This window comes from Macrotis lagotis, chromosome 3 (genome assembly GCF_037893015.1).
Source record: "Macrotis lagotis isolate mMagLag1 chromosome 3, bilby.v1.9.chrom.fasta, whole genome shotgun sequence".
Classification (NCBI taxonomy): domain Eukaryota; kingdom Metazoa; phylum Chordata; class Mammalia; order Peramelemorphia; family Peramelidae; genus Macrotis; species Macrotis lagotis.
This window is the reverse complement of record NC_133660.1, coordinates 231,953,160-231,967,202: the sequence shown is the minus strand read 5'-3', so window position 1 is coordinate 231,967,202 and position 14,043 is coordinate 231,953,160. Positions and strand designations below refer to the sequence as shown.

Here is a 14,043-nt window from a genome sequence, read left to right as displayed (position 1 = left end):
CAACAGCAATATAAATAAACTCAATACAACAAAAAAACTTTTGAGTTAACATAGACTTTCCCAAACTGGGAGAGACAAGTAAAGAACTCACAAATCATTGATATCAATTATGATGTAAAAGAGAAGCAATGACTTGTGTTCCCAGACAAGATTCTTGGGCTGCTTCCTTGACCAAAATGAATGGAGCTCTAGTTACTGTTCAAATGCTTCCAAATTTACCACTGTAACAGCTCTTAGCCTCTCTTGAAATTCTTGTGCACTCCCCCTCACTGTGCACTTGTGCACATCACAAAATTTTTCTAGAGGAAGAAGAAAGAGAAAATTGAAGACGACCCAGTCTTTCTAAAGCAAAGTTCCTCTTTCATCAGTAATTCAAAATCAAATTGAGGATTCTTTGATAAGGTCACAGCTACAAATGTAAAATATTCCTAAATTCTTTTCTGTCCTTTCTGATTCTTCTCCTGTGATAGCAAGGAAACATGAAAGGGAGTGAAGGGTTATAAGAATGATAGTGCCTTTAGATTGCAATATATGTAATAGAGTGAGGATGCAGTCTTCTATATTGAAGAGATTGCTTCCTGAACAGTATGCTGATTTGTGATGAAAAAAATTTAGAGTAAGATATTCTAAAAATAATTCTAATATTCACATAATAAGAAGGAGCCTCTTTGATTGGCTAAGACATTAGAACTGACATGTCTTTTAAAAGGGCATTAATCAGCTAGAAACAATATAATTGGAAAGGTTACTAATTAAAGTGGTACATGGATAGAGCACTGGACCTGGAGTTAGGAGGACCTGAATAAAAATTTGGTCTCAGAGACTTATCACTAACTCTGGCACCTTGGAAAAGACTTATATCTGATCAACAGTTAATTGGAGCAAAAACTTTTGAGAAATCAACAAGATTGGATGATTATTTATGTAACTGAAATGTTTTCAGGGTTCTGACTTCTATGATACTTAAAAAAATCTTAGTTTTGGAAATCTCACATGTTCTTGGCATTTCTTAAGTATATCCAAAAGGTAATTCATAACATATTATATTGGAAGTTAGTATGGAAGAAACTTAGATTAGACCAACACCTCACACCCTCTACCAAGATAAGATCCAAATGGATACAGGATTTAGACATAAAAAACAATTCTATAAGCAAACTAGAAGATCAAGGACTACTTTACCTGTCAGATCTATGGAAAGGGGAGCAGTTTATGACTAAGGAAGAGATGGAGAACATCTCCAAGAACACACTAGATGATTTTGATTACATTAAATTAAAAAGCTTTTGCACAGACAAAACCACTGTAACCAAGATCAAAAGAAATGTAGCAAACTGAGAAACAATCTTTACAACTAATGTTTCTGACAAAGGACTCATTTCTAAAATATACAGAGAACTGAGTTAAATTTTTTAAAAAAGCCATTTCCCATTTGACAAATGATCAAAGGATATGCAAAGGAAATTTACAGATGAGATCAAAGAGATCTATAGTCATATGAAAAATTGCTCTAAATCATTACTTAATAGAGAAATGCAAATTAAAGCTTCTCTGAGGTACCACCTCACACCTCTCAGACTGGCCAATATGACCAGAAAGGACAATGATCATTGTTGGAGGGGTTGTGGGAACTCTGGGACACTAATACATTGTTGGTGGAGCTGTGAACTCATCCACCCTTTCTGGAGAGCAATTTGGAACTATGTCCAAAGGGCAACAAAAATGTGCATACCCTTTGATCCAGCAATACCACTACTGGGTTTATACCCTGAAGAGATGATGAAAAAGGATAAAAACATCACTCGGACATAACTTACATTATAGAAAATTAAATGATATTGGAACCAAAATGAATTAGGTGATGTGATAAGGACCAATTATGATAGATAGCAAATATTACCACAATGACAATTGTCACATACTGATCCCAGAATAATTTCTGAAAGCTTCCACAGCAGGTCATAGTTTCTGGTTTGGCTGTCCTGCAATCCAGTCTTGTTTTTCCATTTTAAAAAATTCTAGATAAACATAGACAAAGAAAAATTAAATGAGCCTCATGAGAATTTTGAGAACTTCTCAAACAACTCACTTTTGTGTTAGTAATTTTCTTAATCTCAGGAGATTTCAAAAGGCAATTTAATGATGTTGGCTTTATTTGGTATTAAGATAATCAGAGGTCTATATCCCAAATGCTACAAAACTCAGCATAAATATTTCCTCACTATGCAAAGACTGATCTTTGGATTCTAAAGTTATCTTCTTGTAACAATAGGTACTACTGTTATGCTTGGTTTTGCTCAAAAAATATTTAGAGCTGATTTTTGATTTGTAGGTCATTTCAGGGAAAAGGGATTATTTATTCCTCTTAATGTAACAAACTTTATATTGATTTTAGTTTTGCATAGGCCCTTAAACCCCATCCCAACCCTGTCATAATGAGTAAATTTTATTCCTAATTAGAGTCTTCATGTACCCGGTCCCTTATAGGGTCATATAAAGTCAAAGGTTTGCAAGTGAGGAATATATATGGAACATTATTTTAGTAAGTAAATTCTGATCTTCCATAGGTTATTTGAAAAACATCACTAAAAACAGTAAATATATGATAGAATATGGTTAGATAAGAGCCCCTAAGGTAAAAATCTCTTTGTATATGTAGGTGCATTTGTTTCATATATTACTTTCCCCCCCACTTCTCAGATTGAAGCTTTGGCTGGAGGGATTTCACTGATATAACCATTGGTTGTGTAGTGGAAAGAGAACTGGACTTGAAGTCAGCAGAGCTTGGTTTGAATTCTTTATGTAAGTCTACTGGCTATGACTCATTGTGGGTAAGTGTACCTCTCTGATACTCATTTACTACAAAATGAGAATAACAATAATTCCCCAAAATATTATATAGAAAAGTAATTTTGGAAATTTAAATTGAGGTATTGATCTATTAGAATTCCTGTTGTTTGTTTATTGTGATTCTATTACCAAGAAAAATTACACTCAAGGTTTTCAAAAGTGAATTCATGCCATCCATTCAGCAAATATATTTCTGTGACCATTATGCACAGGGACTAGTTCAAGGCACTGAGGATAGAAAGAAAAAAAGCAAAACAGTCAGTAATTTCTGGGAGCTTATATCATTTTGGGAAATATTTAAGCAAATAGATAAATACAAGAAAAACTGAGGAAGGACAGAGTTTTAGAAACTAGGCTTCCTATAAATGGTGATCCACTATCTGAGACATGGAGGAAGCATAAGATTCTAAGAAGCAGAGATGAGGGAGGGCAATTAGAGAATGGAGGATGACCTGTGCAGAGTGATAGAAATGGGGGATAGATAGAATTCTGAGGAACAGGTCTGTTGGGTTAGAATACAGAGTACATGTCTGAGAGAGGAATGAAATAAATATGAAGAGGGAGGATGGATTCAAACTCTAATATCAAGGTGAAGAATTGTTTTATCCTTAAGGCAGTGAAGGATCTGTCCAAGTCTTGAATAAACAAATGACATGATTAGTCAATTGCTTTAGGAAGATAATTTCTGTAGGTTTTTAGAGGATGATTTAGAAGGAGAGACTGAACTTCTAATTAAAAGACTTTTGTAATAATCCAAGTGAAAATAGATGAAAGCTTGAGTTAGATGGTTATTTAAATTGCCTTTAGAGGATTTGAGATATATGTTGGAGATTTAGAAGTGGCAAAGTTTGGTAACTGACTGGTTGGAGAAAGCAAGATATATAGGAGAGTAGAGATTATTTCTAGAATTGCAAACCAGGGAAGATAAAGGATGGTGTAATAATCAAAAGAAAGAATAAATAATGTAAATAAGGGCTTTTGGATTGAAAGTTGGGGTTAAGGTGATTTCTCGTTTGAAATGCTTTTGAGTTTGAAATGTTTTTGGAACATCAAGTCACAAATGTCACTACTAGTGATGTGTGATTTGAGGTTCAGGTGTTTACCTATTTAGAATTCATTTTAATAGAGATATTAATGGAAGTGGAAGCTATGAGTTTGTCAAAAAGATATAGGAAAAGAGGAAAGGATCTAAGGTAGAGCTTTGTGACACATTTATGATTAGGAGGTAGCACAGGGTTAACAATCTGCCAAATGAGCCTGGGAAGGAAAGGTTAGATGGGAAGGATGAATCTTAGTGCCAGGATATTTAGTGTCATGACAAAAAAATTATCCAACAAGAGTAGGTTCTCTATATCCCTGCTGTAAGAGGTAATTAATCGATTAACTGATACTTAAGAAGTATCTCTTATTTTTTTGGACAGGTGTTAATTCTATAAATACATTGTCTCTAGCAATCCCTGCCAGCTATGAATTTAAATGAAGATTATAAAAGCATTAAGATTTAAAAAATATTGGTAAATTTTCAGAGAAGAGTTCTTGTGGAGTGATGTTAGAAACCAGATTAGAATGCTTTAGTGCATAGGAGGAGACAAGTGAACTCGACAAAGGTAGATTTTCCCCTGAGAGTTGATTGGGAAAGAGAACAGATATAGTATGATAAATTTAAAGAAAGTCAGGGTCAAATGAATGGCTTTAAAGGATTAGACAGATCTGAATTCATTTATAGAAAGAAAGAAAGAATTCCAGATAAAGATTAAAGATTATAGGGAAGTTTCTCAATGGGAGTAGCTTAATTTTTGAAATAAGGATAGGACCAATGGAAAAATTAGAGGAATTTTCCCTGGAGAAAAGAGGACTATTTCTTTTTTCAGATTGCTGAAAAGACAATAGGGGATGATATTGAGGAATATTGAATTGGAGAAGAATAGTGAAAAGGAATCCCAGGGCAGTCTTTTTATATCATAAAACTATGAAGTAGAAGATGTTGAAAAATTGCCTCATCACTATACACATTTTTTGCTTACTTAAAGCTTTCTTTTTTTGAGGTTATAAAGAAAAAGTTGAACTTTGGAGTCACAAATGAGTGTTATGATTATAGTCTTCTCTGAGATAAAAAGTATCTTAATATTTTATATCATTATTACTGGACTGAGGAGAGAAGAAAAATGTGTTGGGAGCTGTGAGAAATAAAACCATTTTAGGACAAAATTATATTTAAGATAATTTTTTTCATTTTGAACTTAAAAAGCATTAACAAATGCAAACATTTCAAGATAGTTTGGTCTTTAAAAGAAAAAAATATATATATGCACACACATACACATATGTACATGTAAAGTTGTATTTTTTTCTCTTGAATCTTTTGAAAATGTTTAGATTTTGTTCATCACATGTTTCGTCATGTTTCATCACATATCACTACTCAGCTAGCTACTTCTCTTGCCACTCACTGTGGAAGTCTTGGGCATGGGCCAGGTGTATAAGCTCAACCCTTCACAATCAGAGGTGAGGCTCAACTCTGCCTCAGCTGTTGTCCCCTCACCAAATGTCCCTGCCTCTTTTATAAGACATTTACATTGCCAAGGAAACTAAATCAACAGATTCACCATATCTAGGAATCTCTGCCTCCTTCTGTACCTCTGGTTATCACTTTCCTGCCAAGAAGTGGTAGATAAAATTTCCTCATCAATCTTATGATCCATGATTTGTCACTATTTTGTTTCAAGTTCTGAAGTCTTTCTTTGTTTTGACATTTTTATATTTTATTTTATTTTTAGGTTTTTTGCAAGGCAATGGGGTTAAGTGGCTTGCCCAAGGCCACACAGCTAGGTAATTATTAAGTGTCTGAGGTTGGATTTGAACTCAGGTACTCCTGACTCCAGGGCTGGTGCTCTATCCACTATGCCACCTAGCTGCCCCTCTGAAGTCTTTCAAAGTGGTTTCCGCTCTGTTATTATTGTGGTTATCATATAAATTGTTTTTCTAGTTCTCCTGTGTTAATTCTGCATCAGTAATAAATAAATATTGCACCAAAGTAGTGCTGTTCATCACTTCTTGTGGCACATACAATTGAGACTACTTTACTGTTCCACAATTTTCTGAGTTATTCTTCATTTGAAGGATGCAATAGATTAACAGGATGTTGTTATAATGGTTAAGCAAGTGTTTTCCATTGTTTTTGCTTAGAACCAACAGCATTTCCATGAGCAAATTTTCATAGTCCTTCAAGCTAGCTCTTTGCAGAAATATCAAGTTCTATTTGCAACGTACAATGAGAAGACTCAGAAATTCTCAATTCCTCTTCTCTTGTGATTTTTTTAGAACACAAAGTTCTTATTGGAAACCAGAATTTTCCTTGTAGTCAATTAGCATGAAATGGATAACATCTTAAGATGTGGAAAGTAAAGGAATTTCCTGTGGGAGGTAAAGGAACATAGAACAGATTTATTTTGGAAGGAATTAACTGGTTTTAGTTGACAGAACAGCATTTATACATTTCAATGTGTATTTCTAGAAAAATTTCTGCATATTTCTAGAAAGATTCAGATCAGGTGATTAGACAATATTCTTTACTCTTAAAGACTTTTTCACTTCTCATTGTTTTTCCGTGTTGCATAGGAGCAAAGTTACATATAGGAGTTAGCAGTGAATATTTCCTGAACATCTATAGACATTTTCAAATCTGATTTCTATATTCTATTATAATCTCTTTTTTTCTGTCTAATAGGCATTTTTTCTGAGACAGATGTCTGGCAATAACTGCTCTGATGTGACTGAATTTATAATTTTGGGGTTAACAAATGATCCAACCCTTTGTGTCATCCTTTTTGTGATATTTCTAGGTGTCTATACTGTCACCTTAGTCGGTAACCTTAGCATAATTACATTGATCAGAAATAGCTCCCAACTTCACACTCCAATGTACCTTTTCCTCAGCCACTTGGCACTTGTGGATATTGGATATTCCTCTTCTGTCACGCCTATTATGCTCAAGAACTTCCTTGTGGACAAAACCATAATCCCTCTTGGTGGCTGTGTGACCCAACTGTTCTTTGGAGTCACCTTTGGGACATCTGAGTGCTTCCTATTGGCTGTGATGGCCTATGATAGGTACATGGCCATCTGTAACCCTCTACTCTACTCCACCAATATGTCTCCTAGGGTCTGCACTTTATTACTTATTGCATCCTACCTGGGTGGTTGTGTTAATGCTTGCATCTTCACTGGTTGCTTATTGAACCTATCCTTCTGTGGATCCAATAAGATCAATCACTTTTTCTGTGATTATTCACCACTTTTGAAACTTTCTAACTACAAAGCTGACCTTGCAGAAATTCTTCCTTCTTCCTCTTCTGGGTTAATAATTTTGATCACAATATTAATTATCATAATCTCTTATATATTTATCCTTGTCTCTGTCTTGAAAATAAGCTCCAGTGAGGGACAGTCCAAAGCATTCTCAACTTGCACTTCCCACCTCACAGCAGTCACTCTGTTTTATGGTACTATTACATTCATTTATGCAACACCCAAATCCAGCTACTCAACAGATGAGAATAAAGTTGTGTCTGTTTTCTATATGGTAATCATCCCCCTACTGAACCCTCTGATCTATAGTCTAAGGAACAATGAAGTAAAAGGGGCCCTGAGAAAACTGATGAGGAGGAAACATTCTTTTTCATGACTTCTGCTCAATAGAGCAAGTATTTATTAAGTAAATACTGTTTCCTAGGCATTGTGAGATAATTCATAGATATAATGAAAATAAATGAAACATTCCCTTCCTTTAAGGATCTAATAGCCTACTGATATGGTGCTTAGGAATATGCGATAACAACAATTTGATTTTCAAAAAGAAACATTTTCATTTTGATAACTTTTTGTGAATTTAAATGTTGATTGCCAAGATTTAAAAATGCATGCAATGTTTCACAAAACACATTTCCCACCTCTGCAAAGGTGTATGTAAAACTGTCTTATTGCTCGTCTTTGGGTCCATGAATTTTTCTGGAGTCTTTCTAAAGTCATTTTCTATTGATTGTGGTGTTATTCTTTTTCATTTATATTGTTATAGTCATTGTGTGTGTTGTGTTGTTCTCTGCTAGCATCACTGTGTAACAAATCATGCAAAATTTTTTGATCCTATATTAAACATATTTATTGCTTTTCACAGAACAGTCATATTCTATTATGCCCATGTACCACAATTTGTTTAGCTATTCCTCAATCACGGGTCATCAATTTTGTTTCCAATTACTTGATATCACAAAAGTGCTGCAGCTATTTTGGTGTTTACAGGGATTTTCCTTTTATAAATGACTATCTTTATGGCATAATACACCTGAAAATATGTATTCTTTTTTCCCTATGGGATAGCTCTTTGTGAGGAGTAAAAAGGAAGAGATTCTAAAAGAAATTTAGGTCATAAAAACAAAAAGAAATCAATAAAGAATCATTAAAAAATAAAAATTTCCTCAATCTGATCCCTTCTTACCCTTTTCATTTTGCACTTTACTCCCATCTAATGGCATGTCCAATCTAGATCACTGAAGTACTTACCTTTCCCCTAAGTGACAGTCCATCTTCTGTGTCTTTACACTGACAGTTTCACAGGGCTAAAATACTTTGCTCCTCCACATCTGATACTTAGATTTGAGATAATTCCAATCCCACTTTGTGAAAGGTCTTTCTCGGCCTCTCAAGGTAATAATAGCCTCGACTTGAAGATGCTTCCTATCTCCTCTGCCTATAATTTGTATCTACCTATTTACATGATATCTTTCCCAATATAATGTGTGCTACTGACAGGCTGGGACTATTTTTTGTTTTCTTTTATATTCTACATTATAGCATAGAGCCTGACCTATAATAAGCTGTGAAAATCCTTGTTGATTGGTCACCATCTCAGCAAACCTCCTCTTGATGTGATTCCCTAATTTCAATATTTTCTTAAAATAAGGAGACCATACCCGAACATATTTTTAATTAAAAATTTCATTTATTTTGAGTTTTACAATTTTCCCCCAATCTTTATTCCCTCCCCCCACCCCCAGAAAACAATTTGTCAGTCTTTACATTGTTTCCATGTTGTACATTGACCCAAATTGAGTGTGATGAGAGAGAAATCATATCCTTAAGGAAGAAGCATAAAGTATAAGAGAAAACAAGATCAGACAATAAGATTTTTTTCCCTAAATAAAAGGGAATAGTCCTTGAACTTTGTTCAAACTCCACGGTTCTTTATCTGTATACAGATGGTATTCTCCATTGCAGATAGCCCAAAATTGTCCTTGATTGTTGCACTGATGGAATGAGTGAGTCCATCCAGGTTGATCCTCGCCCCCATGTTGCTGTTAGGGTGTACAGTGTGTTTCTGGTTCTGCTCATCTCACTCAGCATTAGTTCATGCAAATCACTTCAGGCTTTCCTGAATTCCCATCCCTCCTGGTTCCTAATAGAACAATAGCATTCCATGACATACATATACCACAGTTTGCTAAGCCATTCCCCATTTGAAGGACATTTACTTGATTTCCAATTCTTTGCCACCACAAACAGGGCTGCTATGAATATTTTTTTACAAGTGATATTTTTACCCTTTTTCATCATCTCTTCAGGGTATAGACCCAGTAGTGATATTGCTGGATCAAAGGGTATGCACATTTTTGTTGCCCTTTGGGCAAATGAACATGATATTTTATGTCTGTTCTTCTCAAGGCAGAAATAAGCAAAATGATCAGCTTCCTAATTTTGGCTCCTGTGTTTCTCTTAATTCATCTTATATTTCCATTAGTCTTTCTGGTTGAAATGATGCTTTGCTCCAAAATGATTAGTTTTCCTCTTTTTTGTAATCTTTACTTTTTTCATCCATCAGGCTAATTTTTATCTTTGATTATAATTATGCATTATCTATTCTGTGGTATAGTTCTATATTTTGCCCAACATGGCATCATTTGGGAAATAATAATGTTGTAGTAAAACCTAATCTTAATCAGTTTCATAAAATAATTTGAAATCTGACATTGCTGGTCCCTCTTCCTCTCTTTTCTTCATAATTTTCCTTATATTATTGTGCAGGACATATATTTCTTATGGTACTTATCCCAACTTACAGTCATAAGCTAATGACTCAAATCTGTGGAGTAAAATTTTCTATCTGACCTCAGGATTCTAGGGATGCTGAAAAAGCCTTTGAAAAAATACAGCACACATTCCTACTAAAAACATTAGAGAGCATAGGAATAAATGTATTGTTCCTTTGAATGAGAAGCAGTATCTATCTGAAACTTTCAATAAGCATTATATGCAATGGGGATAGGCTAGAGGCATTCCCAATAAGATCAGGGGTGAAACAAGGATGCCCATTATCACCACCACTATTCAGTATTATATTAGAAATGTTAACTTCCGCGATCAGAGGAGAAAAAGAAATTGAAGGAATTTGAATTGTGAAGGAAGAAACAAAGCTCACTCATTGCCAATGACATGTTGAGAACCTAAAAAATATCTAAAAAACTACTAGAAACAATTAGCAACTTTAAAAATGTTGCAGGATATAAAACTTCCACATTTCTATATATGACTAGCAAGATACAGCAGGAAGAGCTAGAAAGAGAAATCCCATTTAAAATATCTTCAGACAATATAAAATACTTGAGAGTCTACCTGCCAAGACAGACTCATAAACTCTATGAAAACAACTATAAAATACTTTTCACACAAATCAAATCAGATTTAAATAACTGGGCAAATATCAACTGCTCATGGATAGGCCAAGGTAATATAATAAAAATTCTACCTAAATTAAACTACTTATTTAGTGCCTTACCAATCAAACTTCCAAAAAATGAGCCAGGAAAAAAATAAATAAATTTATAAAAATTCAAGAATATTGAGGGATTTATTGAAAAAAATACAAAACTGGTGGCTTAGCCTTACCAGATCTAAAATTATATTATAAATCATCAGTCAACAAAACTGTCTTGTACTGGGTAAGAAATAGAGTGGATTAGTGGAATAGACTGAGTGCAAAAGAGATAGCAGGGAATGATTATAGTAATCTGCTGTTTGATAAACCCAGAGAGCCCAGCTTCTGAATAAGAACTTTCTCTTCAAGAAAAGCTGTGGGGAAAATTGGAAGTTAGTATGGCAGAAACTTGGATTAGACCAACATCTCATACCCTATACCAAGATAAGATCAAAATGGAGGCAGGATTTAGACATAAAAGGCAATAATATAAGCAGGAGAAGAAGAAATAATTGGATCTATAGACAGAGAAGCAGTTTATGACCAAGGAAGAGATGGTGAACATCATTAAAATTAAACTGGATAATTTTAATTACATTAAATTAAAAAGGTTTTGCACGAACAAAATCACTGCAACCAAAATCAAAAGAAATGTCTTGAAATGGGAAACAATTTTTACAACCAGTGTTTCTGATAAAGGATTCATCTCTAAAATATAGAGAAGTGATTCAAATTTATAAGAAAAAAAGCAATTCCTCAATTGACAAATGGTCAGAGGATATGCAAAAGCAATTTTCAGATGAGGAAATCAAAGCAATCCATATGAAAAATTTCTCTAAATTATTTCTGGCCAATGTGACCAGAAAGGACAATGATTAATGTTGAAAGGGATGTGGAAAATCTGAGACACTACTGCATTGTTGGTGGAGATGTGAACTGATCTAACTTTTCTGGAGAATAATTTGGAATTATGTCCAAAGGGCAATAAAAATATGCATATCCATTGATCCAGCAATGCCACTACTGGGTCTTTACTCTGAAGAGATCATGGAAAAGGGCAAAAAAAAATAACTCATAAAAATTATTCATAGCAGTCCTGTTTGTGGTGGCAAAGATTGGAAATCAAGGGGATTTCCATTAGTTGGGGAATGGATGAACAATTTGTGTTATATGTATGATAATGGAACACTATTGTTCCATTAGAAATCAGGAGGGATGGTATTTCAGAGAAGCCCAGAAAGACTTGCATGAATTGATGCTGAGTGAGATGAGCAGAACCCGAAGACCTTTGTACATGCTAACTGCAACCTATATGTGATGATCGACCTTAATGAATTTGCTCATTCCACCAGTGCAATAATCAGGGACAATTATGGGGACTCTGTGACAGAGAAAACCATCTGTATCCAGAGAAAAAACTGTGAAGTTTAAACAAAGACGAAAGATTATTACCTTCAATTTTAAAAAAGTTGTCATATGTACTACATAATTTTGCTATCTCTAATATTTTATTTTTCCTCAAAGATATATTTTTTTTATCTCAACACATTCAATTTTGATCAATACACAGCATGGAAAAAAATTTAAAGATTGTCAGATTGCCTTCTGAGGGGTGGGAGGGAAGAAAAGATGGGGGCAAACTTGTAAAATTCAAAGCTTTGCAAAAAAATAATAGGTAGAAACCATTATTGAATATAATTGGAAAACAAATACAATATTTATATACTGAAAAGGTCACTAGTTATCCCAGCCTATGTCTTGCCACTTTTGTCTGATGGTTCTGGAGGAGATAGTCAGGCTGATAACTTTATACAGCCCTACCTCATTTAAATCCAGTTCACTTGTAAGTGAAGGCATCACTTTCCTGAGGTCCTTGGTTATTCATACTTATATTTCACATTGGGAAGTTCAAGAATAAAAATCAAACTGATTATCTCTAAGTTCAGAATTCCTAGGAAAAAGATCCTAAAATTTTTCAACAATCTATTTTTCTCTATAATATTTTTAGGTAACCTGCCACTGTCCTTCTGTCTGACAGTTGATTTCCAATAATGAAATTTCTTTGCTTTTTTAAGTTTTTTTTTGCAAGGCAATGGGGTTAAGTGGCTTGACCAAGGCCACACAGCTAGGTAATTATTGTCTGAGGCCAGATTTGAACTCAGGTACTCCTGACTCCAGGGCCAGTGCTCTATCCACTGTGCCATCTAGCCACCATAATGAAATTTCCAATTGAACAGAAATGCACACAAACTTGATAAAACAAGACACTCTTGTAATTTTGTTCTAACCCTTTTTTGACCTCCTCATTGTCTGTGAGCTGAGATCATTGTTGCTGCTGATTCAGTCACTCCCACAGTCTACTGCTGGTTTACTATGGCCCAGGTTGTATTGACTTGGACTGCATTGAATTGTGCTCTACTCTCATCTCAATGCAAAATACTTTTCCTGCCAACCTTCTAGGTTGTCTTGGTCTGTAAAATTGTTTCAGATCATTTTTTGTGGGTTCTGTCCCCTCAATAATTTGTTTTAGGACATTATTTAAAGATATTCAGAGGACTTTGGGTGGGAAGGGGAAGACCTGATAGGCTCCTGTCTTTTTGGTACCATCTTGGCTCCACCCTTGCATTCTACTTTTTTCTTTTTTTGCAAGGGTTAAGTGACTTGCTCAAGGTCACACAGATAAGTATTAAGTTTCTGAGGTTGGATTTGAATTCAGGTCTTCCTGACTTTAGGGTCAGTGCTCTATCCACTGTGCCATCTAGATGCCCTCACATTTTACTTTTAATGGATTTAAACACCACCTTCTTAGAGATGGACAAATTATCTTGCTGATGAATGCTTTAGAGTTCTCTTTTGTTTAACAGTTTCTAAATTTCTCCAACATTTTTATCAAACCAATCTTGATATTTGTGGACAAACTGGCCTGTATGAGTAAATGCAGTGCTATATACCAAATATCTGAAAATTGCCCTTTCCTTTCCTGCTCCACTGTTGCTGTGTGGCTCAGCTTTCCTCCAAATTAACAACAAACTGCTCACTCATAGAGAAGTGCTCTAATCTGTTGACAATAAAATAGATGGCCTAAAGACAAGACAACTACTAGAAGAAATTAAGTTTTCTAATAGTTGTCTTGCCTTAGGGCCATCTATTTTATTGAGGTGAATACTTAGCTTGTAGAGGATAAGTCTATGTTTGGTTCAGCAATGTGCTCCACACATTGGCATTTTCACTCTCACATACTGTTTTTCTTCCTTGCAATGACTGTAATAGTGTAATGTTTGCTGCAAGAGTGCATTCACAAAGTATTATTGCATTTAGGTAAATAGAAGACAGTGTTGGTGATAAGAAGGTCATGAGACACGAGTTTTCAGTAGTAAGTTACCATTACTGTTGTTGTGTCCATCTCTATAACTCCCAAGGACTTCTTGCTGTGTCTGTAAGTCTAT

The 14,043-nt window shown here is 34.7% G+C and overlaps 1 protein-coding gene across 1 annotated transcript; it reads left to right on the top strand.

The window, feature by feature from the left end:
- Positions 1-6,595: 6,595 nt before the first annotated feature.
- On the top strand, positions 6,596-7,534 carry LOC141516476 (olfactory receptor 5p57-like). The gene has a single exon (XM_074227545.1). It carries the CDS (start codon positions 6,596-6,598, stop codon positions 7,532-7,534), a length of 939 nt encoding a protein of 312 aa, XP_074083646.1.
- The last annotated feature ends 6,509 nt before the right edge of the window (positions 7,535-14,043 follow it).

Coding starts and splice junctions, on each gene's coding strand:
- LOC141516476 (XM_074227545.1), top strand. CDS start 6,596: ATGTCTGGCAATAACTGCTCTGATGTGACTGAATTTATAATTTTGGGG.